The sequence below is a fragment of the Danio rerio genome, chromosome 9, assembly GCF_049306965.1.
Source record: "Danio rerio strain Tuebingen ecotype United States chromosome 9, GRCz12tu, whole genome shotgun sequence".
In the NCBI taxonomy this organism is placed as follows: domain Eukaryota; kingdom Metazoa; phylum Chordata; class Actinopteri; order Cypriniformes; family Danionidae; genus Danio; species Danio rerio.
In genome coordinates, this window is record NC_133184.1 from 11,326,062 (window position 1) to 11,349,275 (window position 23,214).

The window sequence follows — 23,214 nt, forward strand, 5'->3', positions numbered from 1 at the left end:
TCCTTTTCCACTTCTGTGCCTTCTTTTATAAACAGCTCATGTCATTTTGCACACCACTGAATGATAATTATCATATGCATTTGTTTAAATGGTAAAATATTGTAATAATAATAATAATATTGTAATTTTATCTAATTTCATTTATAATAGGAATGTATTTAATAGAGACATTTAGCAATAATGTTTTTATTTTGTTTTGAGTTATTTTTTGTTGTCATTTTTTGTGTCTGTGTTTTCTCTTTGTTAGACATTTTGCACATTTTTATTACATATAATTTAAATACACATTAATGCTTTAGCTTGATATGAATTTTTTGCAAGTTAAATAATACTTATATTCTATAAATAATGTTTATTAAATTAATACAAATGTATAAAAATAAACATTTTAATGTATGGATTTTTATTTTTAATATTGGCAATATGCTTTCAAAATACTCAAAAGTACAAAATACTGTATGGATTTCAAGTTTTGTAGTCTTGCTTAATGCATTTATTTTATTATTTTTTTTTCTTCTTGCAATAAGAAATTTAATATATCGAGTTAAAGTCAAATGTATTTGACTATTCTAAAAATATTTCTCAAATGTTGCTTAACGAAGAGAAGATTTTGTTTAAGACATTTTTACTTACTAATATTTAATTACTCATTTATTTTTTCTTTGTTAATTAGGCTAATTAGGTTAACAATGAAAATTAGGGTAATTAGGCAATTCATTGGAGAACAGTGGTTTGATCTTAAGACAATAAAAATAATAATAATAATCTAAGTGGGCTAATAATATTGTGCCTAATGTTTTTTTTTTTTTTTTTTTTTTTACTCCAGTAAAAATAAAGAAAATAAATCTTTCCCTAGAAGAAAAAAAATGTAACTCTTTATTCTGATGGTCTTTTTGAGTATTAGACTGTCTGCTTCATGTCTGTTGATATACTCCTTCAACAGACATTTAACTAACTATAAGAAACTTTGCGAGTACAAGTCAGGTATTACAATAACCCTAACCCTAACAACGAACCTAACAGTCTACTTATAATCTAATGAGAATTAGTTGGCATGTAGATGCAATGTACAGCAACTTAATTTAACTAACTGACCATCAAAATAAAGTGTGACCAAAAATATAATAGTAACTGCAGGGAATTTGAGAAATATATATTTAAAAAAATTATAATTTCTACTCCAAGTCTAACATTGAACTTTTTTGTTGCAACAATTTTTTTTTTTTTTCCAAGTAACAACCATTATTGTAGTTTTATGGTGTCAGCTTTGGTTTTAGCTAAGTGTAGTTGTGTATTTTATATGTATTATACAGCGCAGCTACTGTATGGTGGTGTTTGTGTGTTGTCTGTTTGCAGTCTGATTATTTAAAATGGTGTTTATATCTGTGTTCTTTTATGGCTTTTGACCGTCGTCTGCTTGTGAAAATACTGGCTGTCTGCAGCTTTAATTACAGCTGTGCAGCTGCTCCGAGAGCTCAGCTTTTATTCAGCATTCGGCCAGCTGAGATCAGACTGCTCTGCTCATTCAACAGCCATGTGCTATGTACAAGTGATGCTTCTAAAGCTTCTTCCTCATCAGTACAGGCCCCGCTAATGGAGAATTTTTAAGCATTTTTAAAGTCAGCCATGTTGATGAAAAAAAAGTCTTATATGAGCATTATGTTGATGCACCATCATATATTGGTGCTTATTAATTTTATGACAGCTTAATTACTACTTAATTAATAGTACTACATATATGATCATGTAGATCATGTGGATCATAGATAATACTACATGGACATGATAATTTGTACTTGGGTTCTGATGTTTCCATTAGTCTGATCAGACATGCACCAGAAGGTTTAAATAATATCTAGAACTGAGAATCTGTTTTTTTTTTTTACCATTACAGCAACCTGAATTGATTTTTTGAACAATTGTTAGTGAAACAAAACTAGCTTATACTGCTATTGTTGTTCCAAATGCATTTCCTATTCCTAACTCAAGTTCAATAGATCTTATTGTGTTGCATTATACACTGCAATTACATTTATTTATTTATTTATTTATTTGTTTGTTTGTTGTTTGTTTGTTTGTTTGTTTGTTTGTTTATCAGTTCAATTCAATATCTGCTTTAAATGTATTGCCAAAACAATAATAAAGTTTATATATATATATATATATATATATATATATATATATATATATATATATATATATATATATATATATATATATATATATATATATATATATGAACATAGTAAACATAGTAAGTAGTAGTAGTAGTAAAATTTGTATTATTATTATTATTATTATTATTATTATTATCAATACTATTATTAATAGGCTGTTTATTCCGCTGTGGCAACCCAAGATTAAAAAAGGGACTAAGCCGAAAAGAAAATGAATGAACAACAACAACAACAACAACAACAACAACAACAACAATAATAATAATAATAATAATAATAATAATAATAATGGGCTGCACGGTGGCGCAGTTGGTAGCATGTTCGCCTCACAGCAAGAAGGTCACTGGTTCAAGCTTCGGCTTAGTCAGTTGGATTTTCTGTGTGGAGTTTGCATGTTCTTCCTGTGTTCGGTTTCCTCCGGTTTCCCCCACAAGTCCAAAGATAGGGGAATTGGGTAGGCTAAATTGTCCGTAGTGTATGACTGTGAATGAGTTTGTATGGGTGTTTCCCTGAGATGGGTTGTGGCTGGACGGGAATCCGCTGCGTAGAACATGCTGGATAAGTTGGCTGTTCTTCATTTCGCTGTGGCAACCCCAGATTAATAAAGGGACTGCTGAAAAGAAAATAAATAAATTAATACATTATAATAAAATTAAAAGTACAAATTAAAAATACAAATAAAATAAATCAGATTAAACTGTAAATTTAACAATCAACATTTATGGATGAAATTGTAATAATAAATAATAATCAGTATGTTTACAATGATTCATTTCAAATAAAATATCTCTCTCTTTCTCTCTCTCTCTTTCTCTCTCTCTCTCTCTATCTATCTCCGGTGTCTGTGGTTTATGGAAGGATATTGCGTCCAGTCTCAACAGTTATTGGTTTTGATTTTGTTTACTCTTATCAATATTATCCGTGGTGAGCAATTATTTTAATGTGATGATTTCATTATAGAGGCATATATGTTTCTGAAGATGCGGACAATTCATTTTCCTCTTGTTTGAGGAACGCATTGCATGATAATGCAGTACAGATTGCTGAACTGCCTCGCTCCCTTGTCAAGATGAATATGACGGCAATGAGACAGAGAAAACATTGTTTGTTGTGCCACCGAATACAAATGCCCACTGACAGAATGATGCATGGTGAAATTTTTAATAAATGTCTCTTTGGGTTTTCCATGTGAGCTGGAAAACTGCCTTCTATAAAGATTGTAATGCCTCAGAACTTTTGATGTTCAAAGTGACCTTTCCCTGATTAATCATACATTTTAAAAGGCATATCTTTGGGGGATCAAAGGGTTCATTTTTTAGGTATTAAATCCTGCAGAAACAAAGGTTATTTCTTGCAAAAATTGTAGTTTGTTCGTTGTCGTGGCCTTCACGATCCTAGAATATGAATGTTTAGCTATTGGCTTGACAAAGCCAGCAGGCTTAAAATCTATTAATCATACTTATCTTTTGTTTTAAACATAAGTCCACGCAAATCAAAAACTTCATACGTTCATCCAGTTAGCTATCATTAGCTTAGTAAACAGCCTGCAGAACGACTTGCTAGTAAACATGCTAATTCAGGCTAACAACTGCTACAAGCTAAGCATAGATGCATGGTGATAAAAACATTGAAGATGATTCTAAGTGCCCAAATGAGCCTGTGTTATTAGTCACAAAGGTTGTTAGAGAGTGACCCAGAATAATCAGAATCAAGAATTCAAGAGAACTATGTAATAATTTAGGATAGCAAAATGATAAACATCCTAAAAACATAAGTCAATAATGTTCAAAAATGTCTTACCTTCATCCATTTAGCTATTATTGGCTAAGCAAACAGCCTACAGAATGACATGCTAGTAAACATGCTAATTCATGCTAACAACTGCAACAGGCTAAGCATAAAAGCATGGTGTAGCTAAATAAGGTAAAGTGTACATCTAGCCAGCTGTTCTTGCAGAATCAAACTCTGTTTCTAATATTGAAGGGCTTTATTCTATGTAAGCAACTGCCTAGATCTACATCTACACGCAATACTAAACAGTTAAACACAAAACATTTCTTTGAGATGTGATCATTTCTTAATTATTTAATTAAATGTAAAGCTATCAAAGGGTCAAGAGTGGCAGCATCAAAGATAAGCATATAAATATGGATATCAGTGTAACATTCAAGACGATTCTTGTCTTGCATTATTAGTTTCTGCAGTTGTTATAGCAGATAATAACTCAGAATAAATAATCAGAATCATGTATTCAAAGGAACTGTGTAATAATTTAGGATAGCAAAATTATATCATTCTAAAAATATGTTATTAGTGCAACTTTAACCTTTAAAACATTTGAATTCTCAGGTTTGGATGTGTAAAGCCATCATGAGAGTTTGTCTTCAAAGTTTTCTCATTGGTGTTTTTTTTCCTTTATTTTTTCCTCACAGGTCTACACAAGATATGGAAAATGCTATACTTTCAATGGAAACAAGACAACCTCCAGGAAGACAAAGCAAGGTGGGATGGGAAACGGACTGGAGATCATGTTGGATATCCAGCAGGATGATTATCTGCCTATCTGGAAGGAGACGAGTGAGTTATAGTGTCACACAGAAATGATTTCTGCTCTGAAAGTTGCCGAGTCATCTCATATTTTCTGCTTTTCACAAGTGTGTCTGCACAATCTGTTAAGATAAACCTGTTTAAATTCAAGCTTTATTTGTGATGTTGTTTTTCCCATTTGTATTGATAGAAGGATATCTGAGGCTTATCTTTGCGTTCTTGCTCATTCTGGCTGTTCTGCTCTCTTACCCTTGCTCAGTATCGCTCTTTTTTTTTCGTAGATGAAACATCTTTAGAGGCAGGAATTCGTGTTCAGATCCACAGTCAGGATGAGCCGCCCTACATCCATCAGCTGGGCTTTGGAGTCTCTCCGGGTTTCCAGACCTTTGTATCCTGTCAAGAGCAAAGGGTATAACCCTTTTCTTAATTTCTCAAATGAAACAACACATATGATGAAATCAGGCTTTGTACAGTAGCCTACCTGCTGTTCATCTCCATATTTTTTTAAATGCTTAATGGTCTAAAACTTTGTCAGTATTTACGCACCGTCATGTTATTCCAAACCATATGCTGTTTATTTCTGAAAACAAAAGCTATTTTTTTTTTAATTGTCACACAGCTCTTGCCAAAAAAAACAACATTCCAGAAAGCATGCTGTTTCTTGTTAGATTGAAGTGAAAAAATAAACACAAATAGAGGCAATTAGTGGAGGAGGATTTCTTTGCAAGTGTGAAACACACATTTAGAGTTGAGAAAGTGACTGGCAGTTGAAGGGCTAACATGCTTGTGAAAGTTGAAACACAAATGATGCCTGAGCTACCAGGGCTAGATTCAAACCCAAAGTATATTTCAGTTTTTAAAACTAAACTTGTACTCGTTTAAAGAGTTATTGATACCTTTGAAACAGGGCTGGGCGATTCATTGACTTTAATTCGCAAACACAATTGAACTAAGCTATGATTGTCATGTACATCTTCTTAAAGAAACACGGTCTGATTTTCTTTTGAAGAAACCCTGTCCAAATACACAAAGAACCAGTAAAAACCCCGAGAAAAAAGCAGTTGTTGAATAAACATGTGATTTAATTGCCTTCAAAGATTCAGCATGATTGATAAACACATAATCTCTGAGAAGGGTTTATTTCAAAGACTCGACTGTTATTTTGAGGTGAAGTTAAAGCAAAAATGCTTTCATTTTCTTTTCAGCTTAGTCCCTTTATTAATTTGGGGTTGCCAAAGTGGAATGAACTGCCAACTTATCCAGCATATGTTTTAAGCAGTGGATGCCCTTCCAGCCACAACCTAATATTGGGAAACACCCATACACACTCTTTCACACACATACACTACAGCCAATTTAGGCTAAGCTCGCGTTCGAGCAGGCGCAGCCATTTAAATCTTTTTGGCTCAGGACTTTCTGTCGCATTTACTTCCATTCGTTTTTAGATGTTAAAAACAGCTAGAATTACTGCTTGATGTTGCAAACTGACATTTTCTTATTATATTACTCTATTTTGTCTGTATAGTCATGCAAACACTTGTTTGTAGAGCAAGACGTTTCATGGTTTTCTGCCATTTATTATTTCTAGTCATGACTCTCATAGGCGACTGAATCAGAAGTTCTAAAACAATCGCAAATACAAGCGTACTTTCGCATTAAAGAATAGGGTCAATAGCGGAAGCACCCAGAGGAAATCCACACAAACTTGCATGTTCTCCTCTTGTTTGCATGGGTTTCCTCTGCGTGCTCCCGTTTCTCTCACAGTCCAAAGACATGCGATATAGGTGAATTGGGTAAGCAAATTTAGCCGCTGTGTATGAGTGTGTGTATGAACTTGAGAGTGTATGGGTGTTTCCCAGTTATGGGTAGTGGTTGGAAGGGCATCCACTGCGTAAAACATATGCTGGATAAATTGGCGGTTTGTTCCGATGTGGTGACCCCAGATAAATAAAAAACAAAGCTAAAGAAAAATTCATTAATTATTATTATTATTATTATTATTATTATTATTATTATTATTATTATTATTATTATTGGTATGCATATTTAGTCTTTAATTCATGCTCCCAATGAATTAGAAAATGTCTAAAATCCAGTGAAGTTATTCATTAGTTCATCTTTACAAAACACCCTTATTACAAAATGGATTAAATTGATTTATTTCCTCAAAATTCTACACACAATACTCAATAATAACAATGTGAAAAAAATATTTTTAGAAATTTTAGCAAATGTATTAAAAATAAAAAAGCTGAAAAATCACATGTACATAAGTATTCACAGCCTTTGCCGTGAAGTTCTAAATTGAGCTCAGGTACATTCTGTTTCCACTGATCGCTGTTGAGATATTTCAGCTTCATTGGAGTTCACCTGTGGTAAATTCAATTGATTGGACATGATTTGAAAAGGCATATACCTGTCTATATAAGGTCCCAGGGTTGACAGTGCATGTCAAAGCACAAATTAAGCATGAAGACAAAGGAATTGTTTGTAGACCTCAGAGACAGGATTGTCTCAAGGCACAAGGCTGGGGAAGGTTACAAAAAATGTCTGCTGCTCTGAAAGTTCTAATAAGCACAGTGGCCTCCATCATCTGTAAGTGGAAGATGTTTTCCTAGAGCTGGCCGACCATCTAAGCTGAGTGATCGGGGAGAAGGGCCTTAGTCAGGGAGGTGATCATTAATCCAAAAAAACCTTACTGAAGGACAACCATTTGTGCAGCAATCCAACAAAACGGACTGTATAGTATATTCGCCAGACGGAAGCCACTCCCCTCCTGGAATTTGCTAAAAGGCATCTGAAGGACTCTCAGACCATAAGAAACTAAATTCTCTGTTCTGATAAGACTAAAATTGAGCTTTTTGGAGTGAATGCCAGGCATTACGTTTGGAGAAAACCAAGCACCAATCATCAACAGAATAATATCATCCCTACAGTGAAGCATGGTGGTGGCAGCATTAAACTGTGGGGATGTTTTTCAGCAGCAGGAACTGGAAGACTAGTCAGGATAGAGGGAAAGATGAATGCAGCAATGTACAGAGACATCCTGAATGAAAACCTGCTTCAGAGTGCTCTTGACCTCCGACTGGGATGACGGTTGATCTTCAAGCAGGACAATGACCCAAAGCACATCGCCAAAATATCAATGGAGTGGCTTCACAACAACTTGGTGAATTTCCTTGAGTGGCCCAGCCAGAGCCCAGACCTAAGTTCTATTGAACATCTCTGGAGAGATGTGAAAATGGCTGTACAGCGTCCCTTCCCATCCAACCTGATAAGCTTGAGAGGTTCTGCAAAGAGGAATGGGCAAAAATTCCCAAACACGTGTGCCAAGCTTGTGGCATCAAATTAAAAAAGACTTAAGGCTGTTATTGCTGACAAAGGTGCATCAACAAAGTATTGAGCACTTATGCACATGTGCATAATAATTTAATTAACATTGAATACTTATGCACATGTGATTTTTCAGGTTTTTTTTTTTTTTTTTTTAATTTGCAACAATTAATTTTTTTTTTCACATTGTCATTATGAGGTAATGTGTGTAGAATTTTGAGGAAATAAATTAATTTAATCTATTTTTGGAATAAAGGCAGTAACATTAAAAAATAGCACACAAAGGAAACCCACGTGAACACACTAAAAACATACAAACTTCACACAGAAATGCCAACTGACCCAGCCAGAGGCTCGAACCAGCAACCTTTTTGCTTTAAGATGACAGTGCTTACCACTGAGCCACCTTGTCGCCTATTAAATCCAGTGGAGTGTGAAATCAATTCCTGCCATATATTTGTTTTCCATTCCAGAATTCATTCAGGTGTATTTCGCAATAAAGAAAATGATGACTGTGATTGTTGGACAAATATGATTGGATAGATGGACTAACTAGCACACCAGTCTCAAACACCATAATCATCTGTAATTCTAAATGTCTCTGAGTGAAAGTCCATCATCAAAATCATTTTGTATAATTAACATAAATGTGTTCCAAACCCCCAGGCATCTACATCAAAACTTAAGCTAACATGGCAGTTTGTTTGTTTTTGCATGGCATCTGCCTCTCTGGGAGCAACGCAATGGGGCAATAGTTAGTGCTGTCGCCTCACAGCAAAAAGGCTGCTGGTTGGAGCCTTGGCTGGGTCAGTTGGCGTTTCTGTGTGAAGTTTGCATGTTCTCCATGTGTTCGCGTGGGTTTCCTCAGGTTGCTCCGGTTTCCCCCACAAGTCCAAAGACATGCGGTACAGGTGAATTGGGTAGGTTTAATTATCCGTAGTGTATGAGTGTGTATGGATGTTTCCCAGAAATGGGTTGCAGCTGGAAAGGCATCTGCTGTGTAAAACAGGTGCGGGAAGTTGATGGTTCATTCTGCTGTAGTGACCCCGGATTAATAAAGAGACTAAACTGAAAAGAAAATGAATGAATATGCCTCTCTGAGGTACAATCCATTTATTGTTGGAGGAATTATAGGATCTTTAAATTGTATCTTTGTTTTGTTTTTTTTGTTTTTTTATGATGATGATGAACACGTGGAATAGTTGCTATCACAAAAACTTAAATGATTTTGTGAAAGATTTTGAGTTTAATGAACATTTCTGAGATTACAAAGAAAATCCAAGGTTAAATATTTTACAATAACATAAATACAATGCATTGAGAAAACAGAAAAGTGCATTTACACAATCATGAAACACAAACCTGCCTAAAAGCAGCTAGAACTCTGTCAAACTGCATACAAGATGGATCTAATGCTTGAAAAAGAATGCTGAATGCACTATTTATTTTGGAGGCTCATCACTTATTAAGCTTGCCTTCTACAAATCAAGCCTTGTACAAATAAGTTCTTGTTCTTTTGTCAGTCACTTCATATTTCATGCTTTCTAAAACCATTGCGCAGCTTGAGAATTCTGCTTATTTGCATACCTGTTTTGAATTTACCGTGTCTGTCTCTTTTGCTCTCTTGTTCTTACAATCTGTCTCCCTCTTGCCTTCTCTCTCTCTCATGGCTCTTCCTTTCTGTTTGTAGTTGACCTACCTGCCCCAGCCTTGGGGGAACTGCCGCTCTACCAGTGAGCAGATGATCCCGGGTTACGATACCTACAGTATCAGCGCCTGCCGCCTGCGCTGCGAGACTCTGGAGGTTCTGCGTGAGTGCAAATGCAGGATGGTGCACATGCCGGGTAACGCTACACCGCTGCTTTCATTTCCCACTCAACCTAATCAGCGTGCTAATGTATTCTGCTAATTGCTAAAATACTAAATGAATAAACTCGTCTCATCTAATTTGCTCCAAGCAGTGGAGCCGAAAGCTTAATGCAAGTCTCCAAATTAGCTTACTGTCTAGTCACACAATACAACGACTTTGGCAGTTCATTTGATGATTGGAGAAAAAAAAATCTAGATTTTAACAATGATAATAACAGACTTGCTGATTTGTTTTGTTCTGTTTAATGCAGTTGAGATGAAAATAGAGATCAAGGCATAAAGACTTTCTTATAAAAATGGAAATTTTAGAACTGTGTTTTACAAAATAACAAATACACTAACAAAAGTCCATTATTTTATGATCAAAATTAGAAAACAGAATGATTGTATTACAACAAACACCTTTTCCTAAATATCTTCCACTGTTTAGTGACAGTTGTGTTTCTTTTTTTCAGCCAATATCACTGTTATCACTTGATTTAAGGGTGTTATCAGTGGTTATCAGCTGATAGATATAGGCCAATAGGGCCTTCTGTGCCTACTGGTAGGCTCAAAAGACTGTTAGCATCCATCTACATGGTTAATCAGCTATAGATCACATATGGCAGTGGTCAGAAGTTAACAAGAATTAGTAGTAATTAAATGTTCCCATTTATTGATTTTTATTAACCCCTACCCCAACTCTTAACCCAACCGTCACAGTAATGTAAAAACAGATCTGGATCTGGAGTCTTCTCTATTAGTATAGCTGATTAACCATGTGGATTGATGATAACAGCCTTCTGAGCCTACTAGTGGCCCATATCTATCAGCTGATAACCACTGATAACGCCCTTTTAATCGAATGATAACATTCAAATCGGGTGATTTCTTAGCCATAAATATATGAACTTATACTATTTATGGATCTTCCAGAGATTTTCAATTGGGTTTACATCAGGACTTCAGGCTGGCCATTTCATTATTTGTTTATTTTCAGTTTCAAGAACTGCTTTATTCAATTTGCTTTTATTTATATTTATGTATCTTCTAGAGAAATTCAGCCGGGATTACATCTGTGCTTGGCTGGCCATTATATTATATCTTTTTTCAGTTTCAAGTAACTTTTTTTCCATTATTTTGTGTAACAAGGAGCAACATTGTGGTCAGAAATGTGGTCTGAGTGAACAATCAATACAGAAATGTGGTAAAATCTTTGATTTTGGAATGGCCAGCTTTTCTATTGCTTCACTAAGGCTGAAATGGTCGTCCCTTTGACCTTCTGTCTGGAAATTTCAGTCATTTTAGAATTGCTCACTTTTTTGCAAAGTCAGTGAAAACTGTAAAAGTTAGACTCAAGTTAAATAAGGGTAGTCAGATAGCTAAGAAATTTGCATCAGGTGCAAGATTAAGTGAAAATGTTCTTTAATGTTCACCAATGTTCTGTTTTAAATATCTTATTTAAGTTTAATATTATTTAGAACAGGTCTTGTCCACGCTTACACTTTGCATGCTGTAAATGGCAGATGATACTCTTAGCAGCATGAAGAACAAACGTATTAAAATTGTTAAGCAAAAAGCTCTCCAATTTCAATGAAAGGAGCTGTCCTCACATCAGCGAGGTCACAGAGTTTACTCTCCTGTTACAATAATGAAAGCTGGCTGATCTACGTTGAGATCCTCATACTAACATTGTATGATTTTTTTATTTATTTAATTTTTTGTAAGACAGCAGCTTTGTACAGACCCTAAGAAAAACACACTATGTAAATAAATAAGTATATGTATCAATTTATGTAATATATACTATCGGTCTAATGAAAAACTAAATATTAGAATATTATAGTGGCCTATATTTAATATATATTCAATGCATCTGCTTAGTTTAATGCTCAGTTAAAGTGTAAATGCATTTTTTTAATGTGTTAATTCACATTTTACACATTTATTTAAATGATCATGTTTATTATTATCATTATTAATATTCTTTAAATGGAACACGAACACGCCAGACTTGGTAATAAACATAATTTTTAATTCAGAAAAACTGAGGAAATTATTCTGAATAAAGTGTTCTTGTGCAATTGATTGTATGTGGTTTAAATGTGGCCTTACTCAAATGTAACTTGAGTACCCCTGCTGTAGAACAGCTCAGGATTAGGCCCACACTGAATCTGCATGCACAGAAATCCACAGATTTCTAGCCCATCATTGAGTCTATGTATTTACTTGTGGAAATGTGTGTTCATTTATATTTACTTGGTTTTGAAATTAATTTCATTAATATCATTGTGATATAATAACAATATTAAAGAGTTCATATAATTTAATTAACAGTACAGTTTGTAAAGTCATATTTTCTTTCTTTTAGTAGATATCTTATATCAGAGACTTGCTTTGTTCACCAAATAAGTTGATCTAATTGGATTTACATTGTAAACATTAAATAAAACCTAAAAATGTATTATTATTATTTTATATTTACAGTTTTTTGTTATGATACTGCACAAATCATGCCGCATTTTTTTTATTTTATTTTTTTTACAAAATTCTCTGCACAAATAGCAAAAAATGTCCAAATATTCTCCTACTCATGTGCTTTAAATAAACACAAGATAAGTTCAAATATACTAAGCCGTGACCTTGAAGTGAAAGATGTCCTGTAGGTTGTTCTCCAATTTTGATCTCCACTGCTTAAGCTAATACACTTGTTTGCTCTTTTGAAAACCAGTGATGTATGGACCGGAGGACTTTCTTCTGTCCCCGAGAAACCTCTTTTCTAATTAACTCCACCACACCTGAGTTGTTATCAGAGTGGCAATTCAGAGAGCGTTTGACTGTTGGTGGCCGGGCTCTAATGGAAGCTCTGCTTTTCTACTTTAATGTACTCAAATCAATCTCCCATAATGCAAATTGAAAACAGAGACTGTTCCAAAAAGCATTAACTCAAAGGCCATTCTCTTTTAGGTGCCATACATATTTACTCCGACCGATGGATGCATGGCAAGTTGGACCTCCTGTGGTATTGTGTGTCGATGGAGATTGGGTTTTAAAGACTTTATAAATATGCCTTTGGCAAGGGATTTGAATCAGCGTATTTTGGGTGCAATTAGGTGTAGACTGATGGTCATGAGGGAGGCGTGGTGAAAACCAACCCATCTTCCTCAATAACACGCTGTCTTCCATCATTTTAGGATGAATAACAAAGCAGAGGCATGCTGTCTCTTTCTTAACTGCTCGTGCTTTTTCTTCCTTGGCTGGCGGGGAAATAACTGCGATCATTTTGCTTGTGATTGATCAGAGTCATTATGTATTTTGTTTCTCAGGAGATGCCAATATCTGTACACCCAGCGATATCAAATGTGTGGACAAAGCACTTGGTAAGCAAGCATTTCTCATTTTTTTTCTGCTAGCGCCCTGGAGTGTAATATCTCTGGAGGTAGTGGGCACAATAATTAAATCCCAGATAAACAGACATGGTGCACGAGGTTTGTGGTGGGTTACACGGGATTTACTCAGTCAATCCATGAAGGAGAATGTTCTCCAGCGTTTTAACGTCCTTTACAGGGCCGTGTTAAACTGGAGTTCCTTGCAGTGCATTAGCCTCTGATACCCTCGCGGCGTTATCGCTCTCTGTAGGTGTCTTGTTCCACTGATTTTATGACACTCGTAAATGGAGCGTCTCATGAAAAGTTGATGATGAGAGATGTATCGGTACAATTATGATAGTCCTTATCTAATAAGCCAGAAATTTAATTATCTCTGCAGTCAAAAGGAAACTCGACCCCATTTAACGGTTAGTTGAACTAAATCCTGATATATTTGTTCTCTCATTCACTGGATTGACCTATTCAGATATTCTGGTCGAAATCTCTACTTTGATTTGAATATGTTTTGTTGTTTTCTCATCCAGAAATGTATTCATTAATTTATTTTAGGTATATTCTAATACCTCATTCGAACCATGTGTCCATTACAATGGATCTCATGTCAGACCATGTTTTTGTGGCTCCTAAGCATTTCATCTAATTTAAAGCCTACAGTCCATGAGAGTGTGTGATTGTCATCCAATCAAATGGTGGTGAGTCGGCTTAGTTTGAAAAACACCCACTACACTGAATAGCAGCATGGCGTCATTTCACTCCAAACACAGACGTAAGCCACATTTACAATGTTTTTATTCAGATTTATTGATATGTTTGCCATTATTTCATAGATTGTATGTAAAAAAGGAGGGTTTGCCCTTACTAATTAAAGTTTAAAATATTTTGTAACATTGCAAGCTTTAGATCAGGATTTTTATTTATTTATTTATTTTTTTTAATGTCTGTCCATTACGATATGGACAATGGATTCAAGGTGTGTTTATGACATTATATCTCCATGATGATTGAACTTTTTTATGAAACAATTTCATATGCTGAATATACAGATCCTGAAGTTCTTAAGCGTATAGCAGATGGGAATATCTCAGATGTGGACATTATGTGGAGTGATGAGGAAGATGAATTTAAAGTTTATTGTAAATTAGTTGCAATCTATTCAACAAAAACCTCAAATTTCAAATTTATATATATATATATATATATATATATATATATATATATATATATATATATATATATATATATATATATATATATATATATACATATACATATATATATATATATACATATACATATATATATACATATAATATATATATATATATATATATATATATATATATATATATATATATATATATATATATATATATAAATTTGAGGTTTTTGTTGGGGCCTCAAGAACTGTGAAAACATACTTTTACAATTTTCTAAAACTTGGAACATAATTCGGATCTGTAGAGGCTATAGAGAAGAACATTTTCAAATGGGGTTTTGCAGTAGTAGTATTTTCTTTTCCCTGTGGTTCCCATAATCCTTGGTGGAAGGACACAATTCCTGGCATGTTCCAAGCAAAAAAATAAATAAAATAATAATAAAAATTCTATGGATTGTGACACTAAAGTCTTGAGTAATCACAGAAATAATTTATGCCACCGTAGAAATATACATTTTTTAAATTGATAATTTATTTTAAAATTGTAATTTTAAAAAATATTAAATATATTAAAATAGATTTAAACTATTGTGATAAAAGTAATAATACTGTTTTATTGTTTCCGATGCAAATAACAACCCTCACTGTAAAACAAATGCTTGGTTCCACACAATTACTTCATGTTATCTTAATTGTTTTTACAAATTTAGAGGATTGAACAATAAACACTTGAGTTGCTCAAAAAAAAAAAAAAAAAAACTCTAGAATTGTGTTGATTCAGCTCATTTTAAATATGTAGGTTGAACATTCAATTATGCGTGACATGTAAATGGCTGTACTATGTGAAATATCACACACTGTAAAAAAAAGTTCTTTAAGGTAAACGTAAAATAACAACTGTTAAATTACAGACATTTACCGAAAAATAAAGGATGTTAAATTACAGACATTTACCATAAAAAATGACATTCAATTACAGACATTTACCATAAAATAATGGACGTTAAATTACAGACATTTATGAGAAAAAAAAAAAAAACAGACATTCAATTACAGACATTTACTGTTAAATAATGGCTGTTAAATGACAGACATTTACTGTAAAATAACGGCTGTTAAATTACAGATATTTACCATAAAATAACAGCTGTTAAATAACAGACATTTACTCTAAAATAACAAATATTAAACTTTTAAATTACAAACATTTATCATAAAATAATAGACATTACATTACATACATTTACCATAAAAAACTGACATTAAATTACAGAAAATTTCCTTACACTTCGAATTCTGGTAAATGTCTGTAATTTAACATATGTTATTTTACAGTAAGTGTCTGTGATTTAACATCTGCTATTTTACAGTAAAAGTCTGTAATTCACTATTTGTTATTTTTTCAGTCAATGTCTGTAATTAACCATCTGTTATTCTACAGTAAATGTCTGTAATTTAACGGCTGTAATGTTTAATAACAGATTTTTTTACACTGTAGTTATACAACTTTTTGCCATTTTACATTAATTTAGTGTAGGCAGCTAGCCTGTAGCTTAGCTAGGGATTTTTTTTTTTCTAGTATAGCTTGACTGTAGTTCAGATACATTAGGGGAGATTGTAAGTTTTTAAGTAGCTTCCCCAGTTCCGTAACATTGGCGCATAATAATATAAATCAAATAGGCAGTGTCAAAGCATGTTACTAAATTTTATTCTAAAAGGAAAGCCCTGATTACCAAAAAAAATTTAAGCATGACATTCACAATGCTTCCTCTCAAGGAGGTTGAGTGTGTGTGAGTGTACGATGTTCTGGATGCCCTTCAGAAACCCAATTAAATCTGAACAACATGCTGAGTGTGTTTCAAGCATCTCATGGATGATTATTTAGCGCTGGTGTTATCTCTCCACATTAGTTTGATGAATGAAGAAAGTGTGTGTGTGTGTGTGTGTGTGTGTGTGTGTGTGCAGGTGTGGAATGAAGCACCTGCTCTCTCCCTCTCTCTTTCTCTCTCTCTCTCTCTCTCTCTCTCTCACACACACACACACAACTGTCTCCTGCTCCCAACTGACATGTGTGTGTTATTTGCAGCACTGTTGCAGAAAAGTTCAGGTGACACATGTTTCTGTGAGACTCCCTGTAACCTGACACGATATGGTAAAGAGCTGTCCATGGTTAAAATCCCCAGCAAGGGCTCGGCTCGCTACTTATCTAGAAAATACGACAAGTCCGAAGACTACATCAGGTGTGGTTACCAATCTGCCTTTTGAAGTTTTAAACCAATATGTGAATATGTGGACCACAAAACCAGTCTGTATGTTGAAAAGGCAATACCCTAAAAACACATTGAATGGGTCATAATTATTGTAAGAAACCAGAGCTTCATTTGGACAACTTAAAAGGCTTTCTTTCTCAGCATTTAGATTTTTTTTTTTACCCTCAGATTCCCGATTTTTAAATAGTTATCTCGATTAAATATCTCAACCAAATATCACCCAAACCTTTCATCAACTGAAACTTATTTATTCCGCTTTGAGTGTAAAAATCTCTATTTAAAAATAAATAAATAAATAAATAAATTGACTGTGTAAAACAAAAATGTTTTGTGGTCCAGTGTCTCATTTTTTACTGTATTGATTCTGAATGTTTAATAAATATATCTTATTTACACTTAAATCTAATGCTGTTGTCCTTTTGTTTCAGAGACAACTTCCTTGTTTTGGACATTTTCTTTGAAGCACTTAATTATGAGACAATAGAACAGAAAAAAGCATACGATGTTGCAGGATTATTAGGTGAGTGTCTTTATTGTCCACTTTAGAAACTGCAAATCGTAAATGAAATTAACTGTATTTTTTAAAAGGTTAATTTATCATAAAATTAAAACTATTTTATAAATAACTAATTATTTACATGTTAAGACTTTTGTTTATGTTTAGATCTCAAACTACGTTATTTTGAATCAAATCTGAGAGATTCATTTTCATTCCACACACTTCATAAAAATCGTAAAGACATTACAAAATAACCCCTCTCAAGAGACTCAAATTTTTGGTAAAATGAACTAATGAATGAATTAACCTTGGTAAAATGAACAAATGAGCGACTGAATTTAGGTTTTTGTTTACACATAAACATTTGATACAGCATTCAGATTTAATCAGAGAAACTCTAAGGGCTCTATTTTGACGATCCATGTGCAAAGTCTAAAGCACAGGGCACAAAAGCATTAAGGGCGTGTCCGAATCCACTTTTGCTATTTTAGGGATGGAAAAATCCACTTTGCACCGTGGTGCATGGTCTAACAAGGTTGAACTTATAATATTAAAAAGTTATAGGTGTGTTTTGAGAATAAAACAAATCAGAGTCTCATCTCCCATTCCTTTTAAGAGTCAGTTGGGTTGTGTCATGGCGCATTTGCTATTTACATGGCAGACTTTGTAGTGGAAAAACTGAACGCTTTACTAGAGAGAAAACAGTTAAACAGAGCATGTGCAGCCTGAGAATGAGAGATGAGCATTCTCATTCTTTACTTTCACTTTCACTCTCGTGGATAAGGAAACGTTGTTGGCAGACAGCCATTAGCCTATACATAATTAGTTTTGTTTATTAAGCGCAAAGATTTGTTTCAAAACTATTTCTAAATTCAGTACTAATTTCCAACAAACGAATATATCAACAATAATAACGAAGTGTGGTCAAAAAACTGAGTTATTTCCAATTACACATGCTATGCCCCATATGGTCTAAAACCTTAGAGGGTGGGCAAATCTCAGCTTGTTTTTATAAAAAAAAAAAAAAAAAAAAAAAATATATATATATATATATATATATATATATATATATATATATATATATATATATATATATATATATATATTAGGGATGTAACGGTATCAGAATTTCACGGTACGGTAATACCTCGGTATGAATGTCACGGTACGGTATTTATTGAATCATTTACAGGAAAAAAAAAAACTTTTGAAAATACTCCAAAAAAGTGCCAAAAGTGTCAATGACATACAAATTAGCCATCTATCTGTTAGCTTTGAAACAGGAACTTCAATTTTAATAACAAAAAATTATTAAACCATGTAAAAAAATAAAGTTTCAATTTAGTATTGTTGAAAACTCATCACATTTAACATTTAATCACTCACTTAGATAGAGATGGGTTTAAAGGAAAATTATCATATAACTATAATCTGGTAAAAGCTGGTATCTCTGGGTATTTACAATGTCCCCTGCAACAGAAAAAAACCCTCTCATTTGGGACTGAGGTTTCTGGGACAAGAGAGATATGACTTGGCCCATGTTGACAGCAGTGGGGTAACGTTGTGCATTGTCTTTCCCCCACTTGAGAAGACAAACCATGAGTGAGATAGAGATCTCTTTGCGGTACAAGTCAATGTCTGCATCAATCTGAACAGTGTGCTGTGTTTCTGCAGTCCCCATGACTGTTATTAGTCGTATTCCCCAACTTGCAGGCACGTGCACACATAGGGCTCAACCTGTGCAGTGCACATGCCCTTTTTAGTCTTGGATAGAAAATGCCCTTCCAAAACGATCAAAAGTGCCCCCGCGACGCGACACAACCTCCGTCCAGTCCAGCCCTTCAGTAGGCGCGCGACAACACCTCTCTTGATTATGCGCGCTCAACCCCCCCTCGGCGCTTTACAATACGCGCGCCACAATACAGCTGATCAGAACGCGTGCGACAGCACCGCTATTCAGCACGCGCGCGGCGACAACACCCGCTTTAGGTTCGATCATTTCCATCTTTTTTTCATCTCCGCTACTAGCAGCACACTCCATTTCCGCATTACTGGATCTGTAGCGACAACAGACCGCAAAGGATTATGGCCACGCCGGGGCTGATGGGAAATGAAGTTTCAGCTACCTCCCGTTCGCTTCATTCGCCTGAGCAAATTTTCTCAGAAGACCTATAGTTTTACCGAGTCATGCGACTTCGGTAATATCGAAAAAATTTAATATTGCGGTATGACGGTATTTACAATACCGTTACATCCCTAATATATATATATATAATACTAATGATAATAATAAGATTATACAAGAGCAAAATGTCATGAATAAACTAAAAGCCCCCTGAGATGAAGAAGGCATGGAGGCATTGGTTTTTATATTTATGGAGACTAGAAAATAATAATTTTTGTAAGATTTTAATCCTTTAATTATTTTTCATTCGTAAAAATATTTGTGTATTGCTGTACATCCTGAGTGTATTAAGCAAAGTTTAACCAAGGCACACAACTAATGCACTCTGCGCTGGACTTTAGACCAGCTTTGATCTGGTTTATTGTGCAGTCTCTTATAGTTCATCCAAATAGCAACGCGTCAGCAATGCGCCTTAACACGCCTCTTTTAGACCAGAACGCCTATGGTTACACATATGAGAGCAAATGCATTGGCTATTTAAACAGCGTGCTGCAAAACCTCAAAACGACTATCGCGCCAAGCTGAAACAAGTAAACAACAATTGCATTGCGCCTTGCGCAGCATTGCACCAGGTGTATGACAGAGCCCTAAGGGTGAATTCACACTTGGTTCAATTGTCTGGTCCAAACCCAAGTTTGACTTTCCCTCCTTGCCACCTTCTTGGCTGGTTTGTGTTAACAACTTCTTTTTTTCCTCCTGAACCCTAGTATGCTTGCGTCATTGAGCTGCTGTTGTGAGTACAGCTGTTGATAGGCGACGGCTACGGAAGTCAAGGCGCCAAAATGGAAAGACATATTCACACTGGTCTTTCAGCTTTTACTTATTTTTTTTTATTTTTTTTTTTTTTGGTTTTGGTAACATACAGAGAGCAACTTGCGTCTATCTGCCGCAAAAATACCTAAAACGTAAAATACCAAAACATACACACACAAATTAATGTTTTGAAGTCGAAACATTGTTATGCATTTGGAGGCTCACTTCATTTATTTGAACCAGACTAGAGTTCATGCGAACCATACCCCAGACCACTTCTTTCAGGCGGACTCAGGTACAGTTCGTAGATGCGCACTTGAGTTTAGAAGACAGCATTCTAGCTAAATGTACCATACTTTAATATCAAACGAACCCAGGTGCAGACCAAAAGTGCTAGTGTGAAAAAACCTTTCATCTTTTTCACCTTTGCATCATATTTGAGTCTCTGCTAGGACCAATGAAATTTTGTTTTATGTGTCAAGTAGTTATTACAGTTTTTTTCAGTGATCAATGTCTATACGTAAAAAAATATTGATAATAATCTCTTGATCATATAAAGTGATTATACCTCATCTAAAGATTCAGAATTCATATATTTTTTTACTTCTAATCCCTCTTTTTCTCACTCACTCTCTCACTCTCACTTTCTTTGAACATTTTGAAGCATAAGAGGCAGAAATTTCTCAGACTTGATTAAAAGTTTGTTCATTTGTTTTCTGAAGATTAAGAAAATCATTTCAGGCTGATGAATGTCCCTGGTCTTATTTTTAGCTATTCATTATTGAACATTGTACCTAAGAAGAATAATTTGTCTTTATTTTGTGTCATCTGATAATTATAATAACTCATTCTTTGTTAGACAGTTTTTTTAACTGACATCAGCATATATTCTATTGCTGTTTTTACCCTTGTTATTTATTGATTTATTAATTTTCTTTTTCTAATTTAATAACAAAAATCATTTTATTCAGTCAATTTCATTTTATAAACAATTACACTACCTGACAAAAGTCTTGCTGTCGAACCCAGTTGTAAGAGCAACAAATAATAACTTGACTTCTTGATCATTTGAATAAGTGGCAGAAGGTAGATTTTTCTGATGAATCATCTGTTGAACTGCATCACCTATTGTAGCCAACATTGACTCAAGATTCTCAAAGAAATCAGTTAAATTTAATGAAGGAAAAATCTTGGTTTGGGGTTACATTCAGTATAGGGGTGTATGAGAGATTTGCAGAGTGGATGGCAACATCAACAGCCTGAGGTATCAAGACATTTGTGCTGCCCATTACGTTACAAACTCTTAAGCAGAATAGCGCTCCTCATACTTTAGCCTCCACATCAAGGTCCCTGATAGCAAAGAAGGTCAAGGTGCTCCAGGATTGGCCAGCCCAGTCACCAGAAATGATCATTATTGAGCATGTCTGGGGTAAGATGGAGGCATCTAAGATGATTGATTTTTCTGCCGCACCATGACTTTATATTCTATACTGTACATTATTTCTGCTAAGTGACAAGACTTAAAGTCTAAATAAGCGTAATCTAGAGGCCTTTGCCTTTCACATTAGCCACTTCTGAAACCAAATGATCAACTAGAAGTTGATCTCAAGTTATTATTTATTGTTCCTAAAAATCGATAGGTGACAAGACTTTTATTTAGAAATACATAAAAAACAGCATTCACCTATGCAGATTGTCTCTGTCCATCTTTTATTTTCAGGGGACATTGGTGGGCAAATGGGTCTTTTTATAGGAGCCAGCGTCCTCACCATCTTGGAAATTCTGGATTATGTATATGAGGTAGGCGCTCATTGTTTTGGCCCTCTGCCTGTTCCACATCCATTCATTTTCGAGCCATAGCTGTTCTCCTACACGGTGAGCAGTATTTCCCATAAGAGCAGATAAGACCGAACCTCTGAGCTGAGCAGCAGAAACGCTGGTGCTGCAAAACTATGTTTATAGCCCTCATTTGTCCTACTTTCCCTGTTGCCCTCTTCACCCTCGCTCCCCCTCGCTTTCCTAGGTGATCAAACACAGGTTGGAGCGTTTGCTGAGGCCACAAAGAGATGACAAAAAGCAAACCCAGCAGCAGCAACAGGCCAGCACAGTCGCCACAGTGAACCTGGAGGAAATGAAAGCTAAGGTGAGCCACATGCTAATCTTTGAGCGCTAGTGTTAGGATGCAGCACAGATCAACTCTGGGAATAGGAACAAAGCCCGGAGGGAAATACAACATCGGCAGCAGGATATTGAGCTGTGATTGGGATGCCAGGCAGTCTGCTTAGACCAGGATTGAATCAAATCTCCCTGGTTCTCATTGCAATCCGATCTTCTGTTCTTGGAAGAGGAACATAGATGTTGGCAGAGCACACTATATTCATGAGAAGCGCAGTATGACTCAAGCTAATTCAGATCAGCATGAGGCCAGTAGGTCCTGACCTAACATCATTATATAAACTGATAGTTCTGCATCTAAATCTGAAACCATGGCCTTTATACTGTATGTACTGTATAGGCACCACTGGTAAAAAACCCAAAAGAGGGCTGTAAATACTCTTTATTGTTTAACCTTTACATCTTTTGCTCAAAATATTACAGAGCATCTATGATGAAAATCATATTTTGTTAAATCAGATTTACTATGTACATTAACATAACAGATATACATACAGCAGTGGATATTAACATGTATCCTGTCACATTTGCCATGCAAAAAACATTGCAAAGTTAAACACTCACACTATGTGTGTGTCTCTGTGTGTTTGTGTGTGAACTTTGTAATGACCTTGTGTGTGACTCATCATTGCAGAAAGGCTTGAATAAACTCCACAACAAATACATCAAATAATCATTGGGAAGTTCTTACTGTAGTATTTCTCACAAATGTTACTTCATGCCTGTCATTTTGCTGTTTATCTGATGCAGCTGAGGCAGAGATTGAAGCACACTCTGGCAGGCATGTGGGAACTATGGGCGGGGAGAACTAGCATTAAAGACAACTAAAACAGCTACATTGTGTTCAGAACAGAAAATTAATTATAATGACGCTCTAAACGA

At 34.8% G+C, this 23,214-nt stretch overlaps 1 protein-coding gene across 1 annotated transcript in view; it reads left to right on the plus strand.

Annotated features, from left to right (window-relative positions):
• asic4a (acid-sensing (proton-gated) ion channel family member 4a) overlaps window positions 1-23,214 on the plus strand; it is a 190,694-nt gene that overhangs the window by 160,029 nt on the left and 7,451 nt on the right. Inside the window, 8 exon segments of the mRNA NM_214787.2 lie at window positions 4,610-4,754; window positions 5,006-5,133; window positions 9,748-9,901; window positions 13,232-13,285; window positions 16,537-16,690; window positions 17,149-17,240; window positions 21,878-21,957; window positions 22,181-22,300. Coding sequence (NP_999952.1) covers window positions 4,610-4,754; window positions 5,006-5,133; window positions 9,748-9,901; window positions 13,232-13,285; window positions 16,537-16,690; window positions 17,149-17,240; window positions 21,878-21,957; window positions 22,181-22,300 — 927 coding nt within the window.